Source organism: Lotus japonicus, chromosome 1 (assembly GCF_012489685.1).
Source record: "Lotus japonicus ecotype B-129 chromosome 1, LjGifu_v1.2".
Lineage (NCBI taxonomy): Eukaryota > Viridiplantae > Streptophyta > Magnoliopsida > Fabales > Fabaceae > Lotus > Lotus japonicus.
Genome location: NC_080041.1, coordinates 98,161,576 through 98,176,371, shown reverse-complemented (window position 1 = coordinate 98,176,371; position 14,796 = coordinate 98,161,576). Strand labels below are relative to the sequence as shown.

The 14,796-nt window shown below is 34.2% G+C and overlaps 1 protein-coding gene across 2 annotated transcripts; it reads right to left on the bottom strand.

Annotated features, from left to right (window-relative positions):
• Positions 1–3,027: 3,027 nt before the first annotated feature.
• LOC130728217 (SPX domain-containing membrane protein At4g22990-like) lies at positions 3,028–14,581 on the bottom strand. Of its 2 annotated transcripts, none has more exons than XM_057579602.1 (11): positions 14,454–14,581; positions 10,724–10,924; positions 10,056–10,176; positions 9,219–9,530; positions 8,943–9,056; positions 7,905–8,359; positions 6,719–7,020; positions 6,411–6,592; positions 5,682–5,872; positions 4,438–4,571; positions 3,028–3,514 (listed from the first exon to the last, which is right to left on the bottom strand). In XM_057579602.1, the coding sequence occupies exons 2-11, from the start codon at positions 10,774–10,776 to the stop codon at positions 3,276–3,278; spliced, it is 2,103 nt and encodes a 700-aa protein (XP_057435585.1). In that variant the 5' UTR covers positions 10,777–10,924; positions 14,454–14,581; the 3' UTR covers positions 3,028–3,275. The 2 variants fall into 2 exon arrangements, with proteins under 2 accessions (XP_057435585.1, XP_057435584.1); XM_057579601.1 differs by lacking the exon at positions 14,454–14,581 and adding an exon at positions 11,362–11,697.
• Positions 14,582–14,796: the final 215 nt, after the last annotated feature.

The window sequence follows — 14,796 nt, the reverse complement described above, 5'->3', positions numbered from 1 at the left end:
TTTTTGTAAAATGTATATTTATTTTAGGAACAAGAAACTACAAGTGTGATTACTATACTCAGTAAGTGACTGATACGCTAACAATGCATTTATTTAACTAAAACTTCCCAAAGTCAATATGCCCTAGAAACAATATACAAAATAGAATACGGGTTTCTTGTTTCTCATTTTACCTAATGAACATCATGACTGATTGCATTTAATAATGCAAAATTGTTTCAAGCTAGCAAATGTGGAAAATAATTACGGTTAGGGAGTAATTAAAATGATATACACCACTCATGCTAATCATTATACTGGTTTAGCACAAAAAAGGTTCATCGAGGGAGAAATGCGCTCTTCGTGACTCCCAATTTCTTGTGAGAAAAAGCCGAAGAATGATGGAGATTCCCGCTAAATGGATGGAGTCATCCCCACCAATGAGAGGGGTCTGAACATGCATCTTCGGTGGTAAGAAGCACAAGGCCAAGGAAGCTACACTTGAAGCCGAGAATATTTGGTTTGATGCAAGAGCAAATGTCATCAACCAATTATTCTAAAAGTTTATGTTGTTCGGTAAGACTATGAATTATTTTATATTATATCTCTAAAAGATCTCTTTGAAGATCAACTCTCATATTAGTACTCTATCTTGCAAATTGATCATACTTGGCACCTATTGTATCCTCTGTAGTTTGGTTTCACTCCTTTTCTTACCTTTGGAGAAAGATCTTTCATTGTGTTTGTATTTCGGAATGGTCCTAGAATCCATAGAAAGATGTGTATTGAGTATGGTGTGGTTAACAAATGTTGCGAAGATTGTGGTCAAGTTGGAAAACTGACTTGCTTTTCACCTTCCTTCTGAAAATGGGTATTTAAAATCTGCTTGTTTCCTCTTAGCTCTGACCAAGTAACCATGTATGATCAGTCTAGTTATTTACACAAGTCTAGTGTATGATAATTTGTTGCCCTCATTTTGTTTAATGACCACCTTTGAATATAGGCTTTAAAGAGAGTAGCTGAAGAAGAGTTCAACCAAACATGCAGCTGTCGTCACCTACGCGCAGGGACGAATCCATGTTGTTTAACATGGGGTCAAATGCCCCCATGGGATTTTGATAAAAGTTACTAATAATATAGTAAAATATTTAGGTATGAAGTATTATACTGTTCAGTAACTAATAATGCACCCACTAAATAAATGGAAATATAATACTTAGTGATCTTTTGCCCACACAGCGATACACTTAGAAATTTGCCTCCCACCCACCCACATTCATTCAGCTTCTTATGTTTTTAGTTTAACAAATTAATTACTCAATTTTTTGAAAACCTTAAAATCTGACACCCTCTTGTACAATGCCTCTGGTTTTTTCTTATTTCCCCTCCTTTCCTTCTTCCTCTTACCTTCTCAAATTCTAAAAAATATATAATGTTTGAAAGAGAGGTGCTGAAGTACAAACGTGAATGAACAAAGTATGGATGAAATAAGTCTCACATTAGAAAGAGTTGAGTAAATTATAAGTGGAATGACTCACTCACTCATTGCTTTAACGTTTTGTGGTATGTTCGTAAGATGATGTTCAAATCGCTTATTCTATCTAGAATAATGTATTTGGTGAACTCTCAAACTCTCTCTTTAGCCATTAGACTATGCAAAGCCTCATGATCCGCTGCGCCACTTTAACTGTAATATCAATGCTTACAACATAGAAATCTATTATAAGTGTGAAAATAATTTTGCCCCCACAACATAAAATTCCTGGATCCATCTCTGCCTGCGCGGACACACATGTTTGAACCGTGATATTCCTATTAGTTGCAGGGTGGTACTATACTCAGTGTGAGCTGCATTTTCTCAGCTTTTAACAATTACTATAACCCTCGCGGTGTTGTGGATTTAGAATGAAATTTAGTATCAAACAACAACTAAATAAAAGTTTGCATGCATAGTAAACGCATCAAGCAATAATAATAGAAGTATTAAATGTTAAACATAAGTAGTTAGGAAAGAGAGACAGGTGAGTCATTTCGAGTTTCCCATTTAACAATGTCTAAAACGTTAGTTAATGATGGATTGTAAATGAAAATTAAATTGAGAACACATTGAAATCTGCTAAAAATGACAAGAATGAGTTCGAGTGTGAAACTTACCATAAAGTGGAGAATGAGATTTTTGGAGGAAAATGAGCTTTACTAGTTACAAATAATTTGACATATGACATTGTTGGCAAGCATGGGCTATTATATAATATAGTTACTATGTTATCTTACTCTTGATTTTTAGGATGGAGTACTTGTTTCTCAAGAGAAGAAGACAAAGTATTGTGGGTTTTTTTTTTAATAAGCACAAAGTATTGTGGGTACTATGGTGAAGGACATAACCAACGATCTAGCTTGCTCTAGAGCGGTTTGAAACCTTGTTTGCTTTTCTCAAGAGAACAATGTCTTCATATTTCTATCATTTGAACGTTTATAGACTTTTGAACGATTTATGCTCGGTGTTCAACTTTTTAAGGTGTTTTTCCCTCATGCTCTGGTGAATCAGAATATACAAATGATGTTTTTAATGTTATGGGAAGAACATTCAGATTTAACCTTGTTTTATAGAGATTTGTTGTGCTATACATATAACCCATGTGGCATATTTGGGTCATCATCATGTAGTTTAACATTCTCTTTTGACCAACAATTCCATAAATTTTCTTTCTTTCATGCTTTCTTCTTAAAATCAAGTTCTTTTGAGCTTTGTGGCAGTGTCTGGCTAAAAAGGTCCTCATAAATAAGAGGAAAATCATCACCTATGAGCTAGATTTTGGGATAGAGTTAGGCCCAACCTGAATTCTAAGTGAATTTTCTGTTTAAAATATATCAACTTCAAGGGAAGAAGGTTATTTGGAAAAGAAGATCTTCTTCCTACATTATCCAGAGAGATTATACCTCATTTAGGTATCTGCTGACACTGGCTAATACAACATTTTCAATTCTGATAACTGATCAATGAGCAGTGTTTTATAACTATATAAAGGAAGATAAAACAAAATAAGAGAAGCAACAAAAACTGAACTTTTATTGCTTTGAAACCTGACACTTATTTTTCTCAACAAGAAGCAGCTCATAGAGCAAAAACTATCGCATAAATGCCTGAACTAGGAAGTGCAGCTACTTACTCCTAAACATGTAACCGACACCAATAAAACCACTAAAAGCTACATCATATTCTCCTAAGAAATTGAGCAAATATTTGTCCCATTAATATATACATTTTCAGATTCTTAAGGTTAACAACTATTAAACTAATAGAGAGAGTTGTAGGTGTAGCAGGTAGCAAGAATGGATGAGATGCAGATGAGGAGTGCAGGGAGTAAGGTGGCATTCAGGAGTTTACTTTCACTCAGATACCCCGCGATTGTTATCGTTGCATCTGCGATTACTCGTGCTAGAGTTCCTGCTTCTGTTGACAGTAATCCTCCATTAAAGGTTCCCCGAGAAAGCCTTGACGACATAACTTTTGATAGAAGTGAAAGGTTCACTCCTGGATTGATCAAGCAAACAAAATATGAAGCCATGTTCAAGAAGCAAATTTCTTCTTCAGATTTCAGAAAAAGATGAGAAACAAATTAAATATCAAAGCATGTCATTATCTAGCGAAGGATGATGAAGCAAAAAAATGGATCCAAAACTTTCTCATATGGGAAGAAAAGGCATCAACCTGAAAGATTATCACTTAAAGTAGACTATTAACTTATGGCCAATGAGTGACAATATAAATTATCAGTTAACTTGTAAAACAATCCATTTGTTCCCTTTTTTTATCCTCAATAAGAAACCACCAAGCTGTTTATAGGTCAAATCGGATATGTAATTATTTAAAAAATTGTTGGAGACTCACATGGTGGATCTGCAAGCAAGATAACTTATACGTTGTTCTATATCTCCATGAATCTAGGAACTTGTGCTTGTATTGTATCATTTGGTCTAGGTACCGGAACTAGTAACATTGAAGAGTACACGAAAGATTGGTAGACTTTGTTTGTGCAATATGTTAGGAATTCTTAAAATGTGATCAAGAAATAAAAATAAAAAATAAAGAAGTCTAACATTGAATAAAAATGGGTGTGATAAATAGTTTGTTAGTGAAAGAACTCATACACCCATTGCCTTAAGGTTTTGGGTGAAAGATGTGGTGTCCTTCACTAATATGGTTTGCTCCTCATCCAATGTGGTTTTAAAAATATGCCCATGACCATGCCCCTCTCATACCATAACCCTGAGATATACCCTCATACCACAACATAACCAATACTTATTGCATGGTGGTTACAAACTATGTACCTGTTCATAGTCATCAGATTAGTTTAAGCAGTGTTGTTTTTATCTGGTGATGATGCAAAGTTGTCTGAATTCTTCTATCCATGTTTGTTTTATTTATTACTATATAGTATGAGAATAAATTACCTTCAAGAACTTCAGCAAACACAAATGTGATAAGGGCTGATCCTACATATTGAGTTGCTGAATAAGGGATTATTGTATGGAAGCTTAGGAGTAGTCCAATGCAAACCATGATTTCTGATGTCAGTAGAACTTGCCTGCAAGTACAAACACATCAGAAAAGAAAGATCTTATGGATCAGATAATAATAGAGAAAGAGGAAAGATTTCTAAAATGGACAAATTATAAATGTGGTGCAAAGAACCCGTTTGGATGCAAACCAAATAGCACTTATTGGAGTTTATTTAGTGTTTTTCTAGTATACAAGCTACAAATAAGCCTGTATCTAAAGGCTCAAAGTCTATTTCTAAAATGTGCATCAACCTATGAGCAACTTAAAAGATTTCTTAATAAAAATCAAATCCTAGAGCTTGAGGATTAAAGACTAAATAACTGTTCACAGTGGATATTTTGAGGATCCCTAGGAATTTAGTACAATTTTTTTGCTGTTATAAAGTCTAAATTGGAAGTTATTATTGTATCATTAGTTTAGCAGCTAACTTTTAAGACATGGGTATTTTCTTTTGGGATAATTGGTTCTTGACATGATATCAAAGTCTCTATGACTAGTGGTCTAGAGTTCGATATTTGCCGCCACAAATTCTTCTAATATAAAAAGTGGAATGTCAGGTGGGTTGTGTATTGTCAACGCTTTAAGCCCAAGTGAGCTCTTGCGTGAGGGGGCGTGTTAGAAATATAATATAGAATCATTCAAAGTCTTTTACTCAATAGCTTAAGTTTTTGGGATAATTGGTTCTTGACATGAATGATTCATAAATAACTCCAAGTTTTCATCATTTCCAACTCGATATCAGAGTCTATTTTAGATCTAATATTGAACCCAAAATTCGGCTTTCATTGTGATCATCCCCTGAATTTCCACCTTCATTGCAGTCAGTTTTACAAACTCCACGCTCCAAATGTTCAACCATGGCATAAAAGGAGTGTGTTAAGATCTCACATCAACTAGAGACATGACTGAAGTTATAAAGGCTTTGGCAATCCTCACATTATGAGTTAGGTTTTGGAGATGAGTTAGGCCGAGCACAAACATATATGCCTGTGTGTGTGCGCTCGTGTGTGTAATAAAGGTCTGGTATACTTTAAATGGAATATGGTTCATTCTTAACGGTCCCTCTAGCCATAAAACATAAATACTGAGTATTACAAATTAATTTTTACTTTTAAGATATTAGTTGAAGGTCTACCTTTCTTCAAACATGTTGCTGATGTAGTTTCCTACAATGATATTTACAGGAAGCACAGTAAGACCAAGGCATGCAAGGAAAATGGCTACTTTGCTGGTTGACCAAACGAAATAGTATTCGGTAATAAGGCTTGATTCAGCAAGTATGATCTCCATTGCATACTTGAGCATAAAATACACAAATAATTGAACCTGATAAAAATATCCACAGTTAGTGCAAAACATTGAGTCATACTTCATACTATTATAACTAACAGGACTACTTTTTCATGTTCATTTTGAAGAAGGTTCAAAAAGAAAAAACAGATATGAAGAAAAAATTTAAATTTGTTCTTTCACGGAATCACAGTCTATAAATATATTTTCACAAATCTGACTGAGGCTTACCCTTTAACTGAAATTCCAAATCTCTTACTATTAGTGTATCACATCATCTAAATGAAACTATATTTATCCCTTGTAAATTCAAACTCAGCAATTCAAGTTACTATTCTTGAATGTGTATTTTGGGTGAATTTGAGTAAACAGTATGGCAATAAGCACTTAGTCAGGGTGAGTTTAAGAAGCTTATTGGAATAAGCTCAAAATATGTTATAGGAAATTTAAACCCATATTAATAAGTTAATCTTGGAAGCTTATGAAAATATTCTCAAAACGGCTTATAAATACGTTAGAAACTATTTACATAAACTCTCAAAGATTTGCATAAAAGTCATCACGAGTTTCTCACCTTTACCGATGGGGTGAGTAACTTAAATGCCATCACAATAGAAGTAACAGGCTTCTGAGATTCTTTAGCATCATCATATTCTTCTTCTCCTTCTTCTCTGTCTTCATCCTTCTCCTTTGCTTCTAAATTCATAAGTAAAGGTTGTGTATGCCCATTCTCAACTGCAATATGCACTGCTTGTCCTATTCATTTAGACCAAATGCAAAAAATCTAATTAAGAATGAAATATAAAACAACATAAGCATATTGCATTCTTAATTAGTGACATCCGTGTAAGTAAAAGAGTACAAGAAACATTGCTGACATACCAGTTTGTGCACGATATGGCACATAATTTCCTTCATTCTCGCGAGACGGTTCCTGGAAACAAGTCCACAACCACAATAGATAAACAAGCCATGCAAAAGCCATTACCCATCCAGGTAGAGTGTCTTGATTCATGGTGAACTTGTAAATCTTAAAATTAGTCTGTAACAAACAAGCAAGAGCTGGACCACAAGCCATTCCCAGAGCACTTGCACTAACAAAACCCGCTGAAGCTTGCATCCGAAGTTTCAATGGCACACAGTCACTGATATAGCGCCTATTAACGGCCCTTGCAGAGCCTAACCTGAAAAGGTCAATATCAATATATTGACCACATCAACAAAGTCAAGTTAACAAAAATTAGCAATTCCTTTTCCAAACAAATATGTCCTTATATGCATCTATGTTTTCTTTGTAGATCTAAGTTTATTTCTCTGATACGGAATATCAGATGCATACATAGTATACTATACTCAACTAATCTAACTGCAAGAAACTCCCTTTTGAGTCACACCTTTATATACTTTTTAGGCGGTTAGTCAAGAAAGAGGATGATAGCATTTTTTTATTCTTACACAAGAAACATAGTTAGGTAAAAAGACCAGATACTAGAATATATTTGAATGCTAAGATGGTATTAGAGACTATCCTAGATCCGATTATTGGAGACCACCCATAAATTGGTCAATCGCAGATGTCAGTCCTGCTACAAACTACACGCTCAAAATGTCCAGTCATAGGCTAGAGGGAGTGTGTTGAGAAGTCTTACATTGACTAGAGATATGTCTAAATAAATCCTTATATAAGGTAGAGCAATCCTCGCATATAATATAGGGTTGCGTAAGTCCTAACCCGGATTATAAGAATATCTTAGTTACCAATGTTTATTTTCATTTAGAACATAACTGATTTCATAAATGTTTATATTAATCCATTGTGTTCAATGCTATATCTATGCACATACATCATACGTACACAGTTGATTCTTTTTAAGTCTATGCTCCACTAGGTGATGATAAAAATATACCAGAATCTGAAGTAGCTAAGCTTTCTTAATAAGATAAGCCAAAAAAAAGTACATATAATGCTCTGCAAATTTTGATGTATCTAGAAACTAGGAAGCAAATATTAGCTTCCAATATGGAAAGCATGTCAAATTGAGGAGTTAGAGTAAGACAAATAGCTTACCCACAGAAAAGACGTCCTGCCAGAAGAACTGCTATTGAGTTCATATCATAAGCCAATGCATACATGATGTTTCCAACTAGAAGAACAATGCTACTGAAGATGAGTGGTCTAAGATATGATCGGTTTGACCACGCACTAAAGTAAACCGAAGAGAACACCTGCGCAACAGCCATTGAACCAATGACCACGCCGCACACGCTCGCTGCAGCTCCAAGGTTCAAAGAGTAGTTGTCTGCTGTAGGCACAACAATGTAAGTGTTGACCATATACAGAAATGTGTTTGCCAAGTTCAAAAGAAGAGACATGAAGTGATATCTCTCATCAAGAAGATGATCTTCAGATGGAGTTGGCAGTTCCTCTTGCATGATAAGAGCACCTCTTCCCAGAAACTGAAGGAAATTTGTTGAATTTGATAATCTCCCTACGGCTACTTTGATAGAATCAAGAACAGGATCCTTTAAGATAAGTCAGAATGAAACTGTCATCAAGTGCTGCAAGAATATCTTTAATATTATGAATTATAAAACAAGCTTATTTCATTAATCAACTATCCCAAAAACTTAAGTTATTGGATATAAAGCACACATAAATGGTTTCATATTATGTTTCTGACAGCCCCCTCACGCAAGAGCCCCCTTGAAGCATGACAATGCACACAGACCAACCTACCATGTGTTGAAATTCAACTTTTTATTACAACAATGGGGGAAAAAAGGATTCAACTCTAGACTACTTGGTCATAAAGGCTCTGATACCATTTTCAAATTTGGTTTAGGCCTGACTCAACCTCAAAAGCTAGCTTAGAGGTGACGGTTGTTCTACCCTTTATAAACATTTATTGGGTCATATCTTTAGTCGGGACTTCTCAACACTTATGGTGTGAAAGCCCATTGATAATTATTAACCAAAATTTCATAAACAAACTCTATGCTTCCTTTTTGTTTCCCTCGAATTGTTATTTACAGCAAACACAAGAACAGTTGGAGAATTTGAGGGAGTTAGCATTGTTATGCATATAAATTTGAATCAAGAACTAACTTGATGAACATAAGAAGGCTGGTCATATATAGAAATGTAGCTTCCTTGACACTGTTGTAAATCCTGAAGGTCTGCAAGATTGTGAGTTAAAACTCCAACTACAGCACCAATCCCCTGCAGAGAAGCAATTACATGATATTGCTTCCAACAATATAAAAAGAAGCTATTGCATGATACAATCTTACATTTTTGTAACTTTAGTGTTGTAACATTTAATAAGATACATACATGACTTGAAGAAAAAAATTACACAAGGTTAGAATTTAGAGACATTACCACATGCCTGAAAACCTGCCTTAACTGGGAATAAGGATGATTTGCGCGCGTCTTGATATAGTAATCTGTGAATTTGTAGCCGAACCGTTTATCAAACTTCTTTAAGATCTTTCTCAGACCAATAGCATTCATTTCCACAAAATGAAGGACCCTTAAAAGATCTTGGCCAACGTCACGATATGCTTGTTGGAGTTCAGATATGTTTGTATTATTTGGCTGCTGTAGAAGAGTTTGGTGCTCTTGTCCAATATTGGATAGCCTATGTGAAAGTACTCCTTGTTGTACAAGCAGAAACAAGACAATTTTTTCTACCTGAAATTCAAGAGCAAGAAAAGAGGCCTTATATTTTATTAGCTGTTATTAGATCAAATATGCTTAAAAGCACTTCTAAGCTCAAAAGTTTGAAAACTTTGAGTGAGATTTGTCAAAAAGGGCTATGTTTGGATATCTATTGGCCAAAAGGCAAACAAACATTGGCACGTAGGTAAAAAGGGGAAGGAACTCTTCTGATGAATTAGAAACAAAGTTCATTTAGATTATAGTACTCAACTTTTATCCAAACACATACAAAAGCGCTCTCGGGCTCTTCCCACGCATTCTTGTAAAAGAAGTGTCCTAAAGAGTAATGTACAGATTGACAGATTCTATACAAGGGAAATTGACAAATCTAGGATAATATCAGAAAAGGGGATATATGCATTCAAGTATTATTCAAGGGTAGTGTCAGTTCTGGTTTGGTTTTCTCATGTACTAGTTTTTTTATCTTCAATGATAGATGTTTATCTTTCAATTCAGAAAAAATTACTAGAAATAGGTATTCAATTCAGATGAGATTACCTGATTGTCTAGAAGCATTGAGAAATCTCTGAGAACATTGTGACGATTTTGAGCTCCAAACTCTATTTGTTCTGTATATCTCTTGACTTTCTTCTTCATTAACTTATAGTTGATGTAATATCTGTAAAAAGTTAAAGCATACATTACCTGAATCAACACAATCATTTCTCAATCTGGTACAAGTATTATATTATGACCAATCTTAACAAAAGAAAAAGCATGAAATCTATAATTGAAGGGTAGCAGAGCCAGATTGTCACTCAGAAACATGTATGCAATAAATGAAGCAGCAATGTCAATCCCTTCAAGAATTATGTTAACAATACTAGATAGTAAGTATTAGAACTATTCGGCGGCTCTATATATAACAATCTCATAGTAACATTTCATCATCTTTTTCAATAATGATAGACTATTGGGTCAAGTATTCTCTCTCCCCGTTTTCTCTTATTTGGGACCATGTGGAAGGGATGTGTCTTCCTGATTTTCTCATATCAAGTATAAAAATCGAATACTCCATGAACATTACAAAAGAAAATAAAAAGAAATATACTGAAGGGCACTAAATATAACTAAGAAAAAAAACCTTCAAGAATGTCTGGTCTCAGTGAATTAAACGTACTTGCCTCAGTCGAGGATACATGTGATTTAAGCTCAGATAAACTTACCCTTTCCATTCTTCAATTTGTGATTCTCTCAACTTCTTGCCGAAGCCAACCATATTATTCCAGGCAGAAAGATCAGTGCACCACTGTATCAAGCTCTTCAAGCTTTATAGAGATGGTGAAATAGTAGTAGAAACCTGGTAATAATAGCCGTGACTCTTTTTTTCCTCTTGGAGTTCAATGCTTCATTATGGATTTTGATAACTGAAACCAGAGAATTTAACCCAATTAATCTTAAACATAAAATACTTAAAGAAGTACTAGCACAAAACTTGAAAGGGAAAATTCAGTTCAAACGTTTGATTTTCTTCCATATTGTTTTCATAGCTCAACAACTAATTTTTCCCTTTAATCACTCACATTTACTTCCCATGATCAAGGAGATCATCATTGTCAAGGAAAAGAAAGAAAATCAGCATTAAATGATAGAATATAGAATATTCTTTTGGATTCACGGAATAATTTCCTTTATCAAATTCAAAAATTCGATTTTTGAGAAGTGAAAAGCCACAAACAGAACAAAATCAGCATTAAATTCAAAACCCAAAACAGAAATAGTTTTGTGCAGAAAAACCAATAATCCTGCCAAGTTGATGATTTCCAAAACTAAAAAAAGAGCTAGAAAAGAAAGAAACCAATACCAAAGTTCAAATTAGTGAAACGCCCTTATGTACACTAATAGCATGTTTTGATCGACTTCCTTTTCTTCAGAATCAATTCTGAAACTCAGAAGCTACCCAGAAAAGCTTCTCACCAGAAACAACATGTCATTGTTTGTGTGGGCTACATATGGCTCTCATGTGTGCTCAAGCTTCATTCAATAAAAATTAAAAATTCAGAAACTCAAGTTCCCATGAGAAAGAAAGAAAATTAGTTAAAGGGTAGATTTCCATGTCGGTTGAAAAGGGTTGAAGTGAGAATCATGAGAAAAGAGAGTGGTGGTGGTGATGAACATAACATTGAGTTAATGTGAATGTTTTGGCACACACAAACACAATAGTGTAAGTGGATGTAACAAAGTGTTAAGTAACGAGAGAACGGGTATTTAGGCACACGTGATCTTCTGTACTTTGAGGGTTGAAGTTAACTATATCCTGCTGAATAGGAGCATGAACTGACTTACAACCTCACACCGAGGCACCAAACCAAACTAGAGACAAATCCTACCTTTATACTATCCCTGTTACATTATGTTCTATATTTTTTTGAAAAATTAAATAAGGTTATTTTTCTAACATTCTTCTATAAAAATCGTCATCTTACTTTTTATGTCACAGCGTTTTTTTTTTAAATGTATGTCACAACATCAAACAACATTTTTTGTGAGACAGAAGTAGTATTGTACAAAAATTGTCCCCGAATGTCAACTCAAGTATGGGATAAAAGGTGAAGGGTACAGGGTTTGAACCCTAAGAAATGACTAATTTACTAACATCATTAACAGCTAACATTTGCCTATAAAAAAAATATTGTACAAAAACTATTTTCAATTAGCATGTGGTAAGAGCTATTTAAACTATTTTCTAGTTAAGGAGTGTGTAATATTTTTGAAAGGAGCATGGAGTATTTCTACAATATTCCTACAAAATAATTGAAATTTTGAAAATTTTGATGTTGTGAAAAAAAAAATTTCTGCACGAGTCACAATACTAACTGAATATGATTAATGCAGATGTCTATTGCTTCTAGTACGCTCGCTCGAATTTAGAATCTTTTGATTCATTTCACATGAAAGCTTCTCACGGGTAACCTCATGTGTGGTAAGAGATCTCTTAGGAAGGATGACCATACCATGACCAAGCAACCATATACATGACCAAAATGATTCTTTTCAAAAGTATATACATGAATAGAAACCTGGTACCTCAACGACAAAAAAAAACTTGTACCATTGATCAAAGTGCCTTATCCATTTGCTAGGATTTATGTGTATAGCTAGATTTTGAAAAATCACATCGCATTGTATGTTTAATAACTAGAGTTAGAAGACCGAACCGAACCGGACGGCCAATCTGACTGATATGTCTGAGAACCAGGATCTTGGTTGATTTGGCCCGATCAAATAACCAGGATAAGTGAGAACTTTCTAGAACCAACCCAAACTCAATAGAACCGGTCAAAAATTACCTGAACCGGTTCGTACTTTTTATGTGCTTTTTTTTACATTATTATGATTTATGCATGTAGATCCATCACCTTGTTCTTAAAATAAAAGTTAAAAATTTAAATATTGAAGGTTGAAAAATTGATTCCCTTGCGGCGCGCTGAGACATATTGTGTTAATTTCATTATATATATATATAATTTTATATATACGCATTTAAAAATATTTATTTAATTGACCAAAAGTTCAACCATAGTTTCATCATTGAATTATGAACCGGTGTCTTAACCGGTTCAATAAAATATCTGATATTCTGAGAAGAGAAAAAGGATGATGCACCGACAGTGTAAAGTTTTTTTACACTGTCAACCAATCAGATTTCAAGGATGTGCCACGTCAATTAATAAAATTAAATAAAAAGAGAGATTTTCTCACATCCTTAAAATCTGATTGTTGACGGTGTAAATAAACTTTACGCCGTCAGTGCATAGAAATTAAACTCTTCAGAGCATCTCCAATGCTAGTTCTTATTTCTTAGTTCTTAGCACTATTTATGTGGGCCCGTATTGCCATGTGTTTAAGCAATTCTCAAGCAATTTTGCTTCAACCATAAGTTCTTAGTTCTTAGAGCAACTCCAACCCCAAAATTCTTATCTGGTTTCCTAACACACTATTCAGCACTATTCAGCACTATTCCTGTGGGCCCGTACTGCCACATCAGACTTAAGAAACTCCTAAGAAACTGAAGCAGATTTTGCTCCAACCCATGGTTTCTTAAATTACTAATTGAAGGGTCCTACCTGTGTCCCACCATACAACATAAATTAATAATATTTTTTTTCACTCAATTTAGATTTAACATTTAATACTAAATCAATACTTCAACTTAAAAATAATTTAATTAGAATTAATACGAATTTAATTTAAATTTAATTTTACTTAATATTTAAAACAATTAAATTTAAATATCGGCATGTTAACTTTAAACAAAAATAAAAAAGTACATTATGCTTTTTATAGCAAAAACAATTTTATTGAATGATATAAATAAAGACGAAAGAAAATACATGACAATGAAAAATAAGAAAATATCATTTTTTAACTTAAGAAACCAAAAAGCATAGTTGCTTGCAGAAGCAACCATGCACTGTAGCTAAGAAACTGAACCTGCCAACTGAGCAAGCTCCAATGCTGAAAAAAATAAGAAACCGTATCTTAGCAACTCCAGTTGATTTTTATTTACTCTCATATATCTCCCTTAAAGTTTCAATTTTTATTCACTTTTCCTTCTTCATTTGATTGCATACCCATCTCATTCTGGTGTGCGCACCTCCAAAACAGATTTGCCATTTGGATAAAAAAAAATTATGAAAAGTTGCAGAAATTTTAGGAGGGCTGAGAACCTCCTATAGTCCTATATATGTCCCAAGAAGATCCGCCACTGGGTATCGATCCCACAAAGAATAAAGTCCCATCCCAAAAAAGAATAAAATAAAATTGGCCGAACAGGTGGTGTACCCGAGACAATCCTATTCTTTGGGGATATATATTAAGTGTATGTTTATATTTGGGGATGAAAAGAAAATTAAAGAAAAAATAAAAGCACTTATGCTACTTGCATGGACTTACAAGAGTAGAGATGAAAGTTGAAGAAAACATTCCATGAGTAATGCTTTTGCTTTAAGGAACTTGTTTGAGAGGAGCTAGCAGAGCGCAATGGAGAGAATTTTGTTTGGAAATAGATGTGGAAAGTCTACTACCAAATGAATACATTTGATACAGTTCACAAGCATGTCATATATATATAGGGACAGAGAGGCCAAACTCACCACTATGCTACCCTGTTGGCTTTAGAAAAAGAAAATGCAACGTCCATGGGCTATCCAATAGGGCCGTGTAGAGAGGTTTTGGGGCCTAAAGCGAAAATATTGAAGTGATGAAAAAAAAATCTTTTTTTAGAGAAGAAATAACG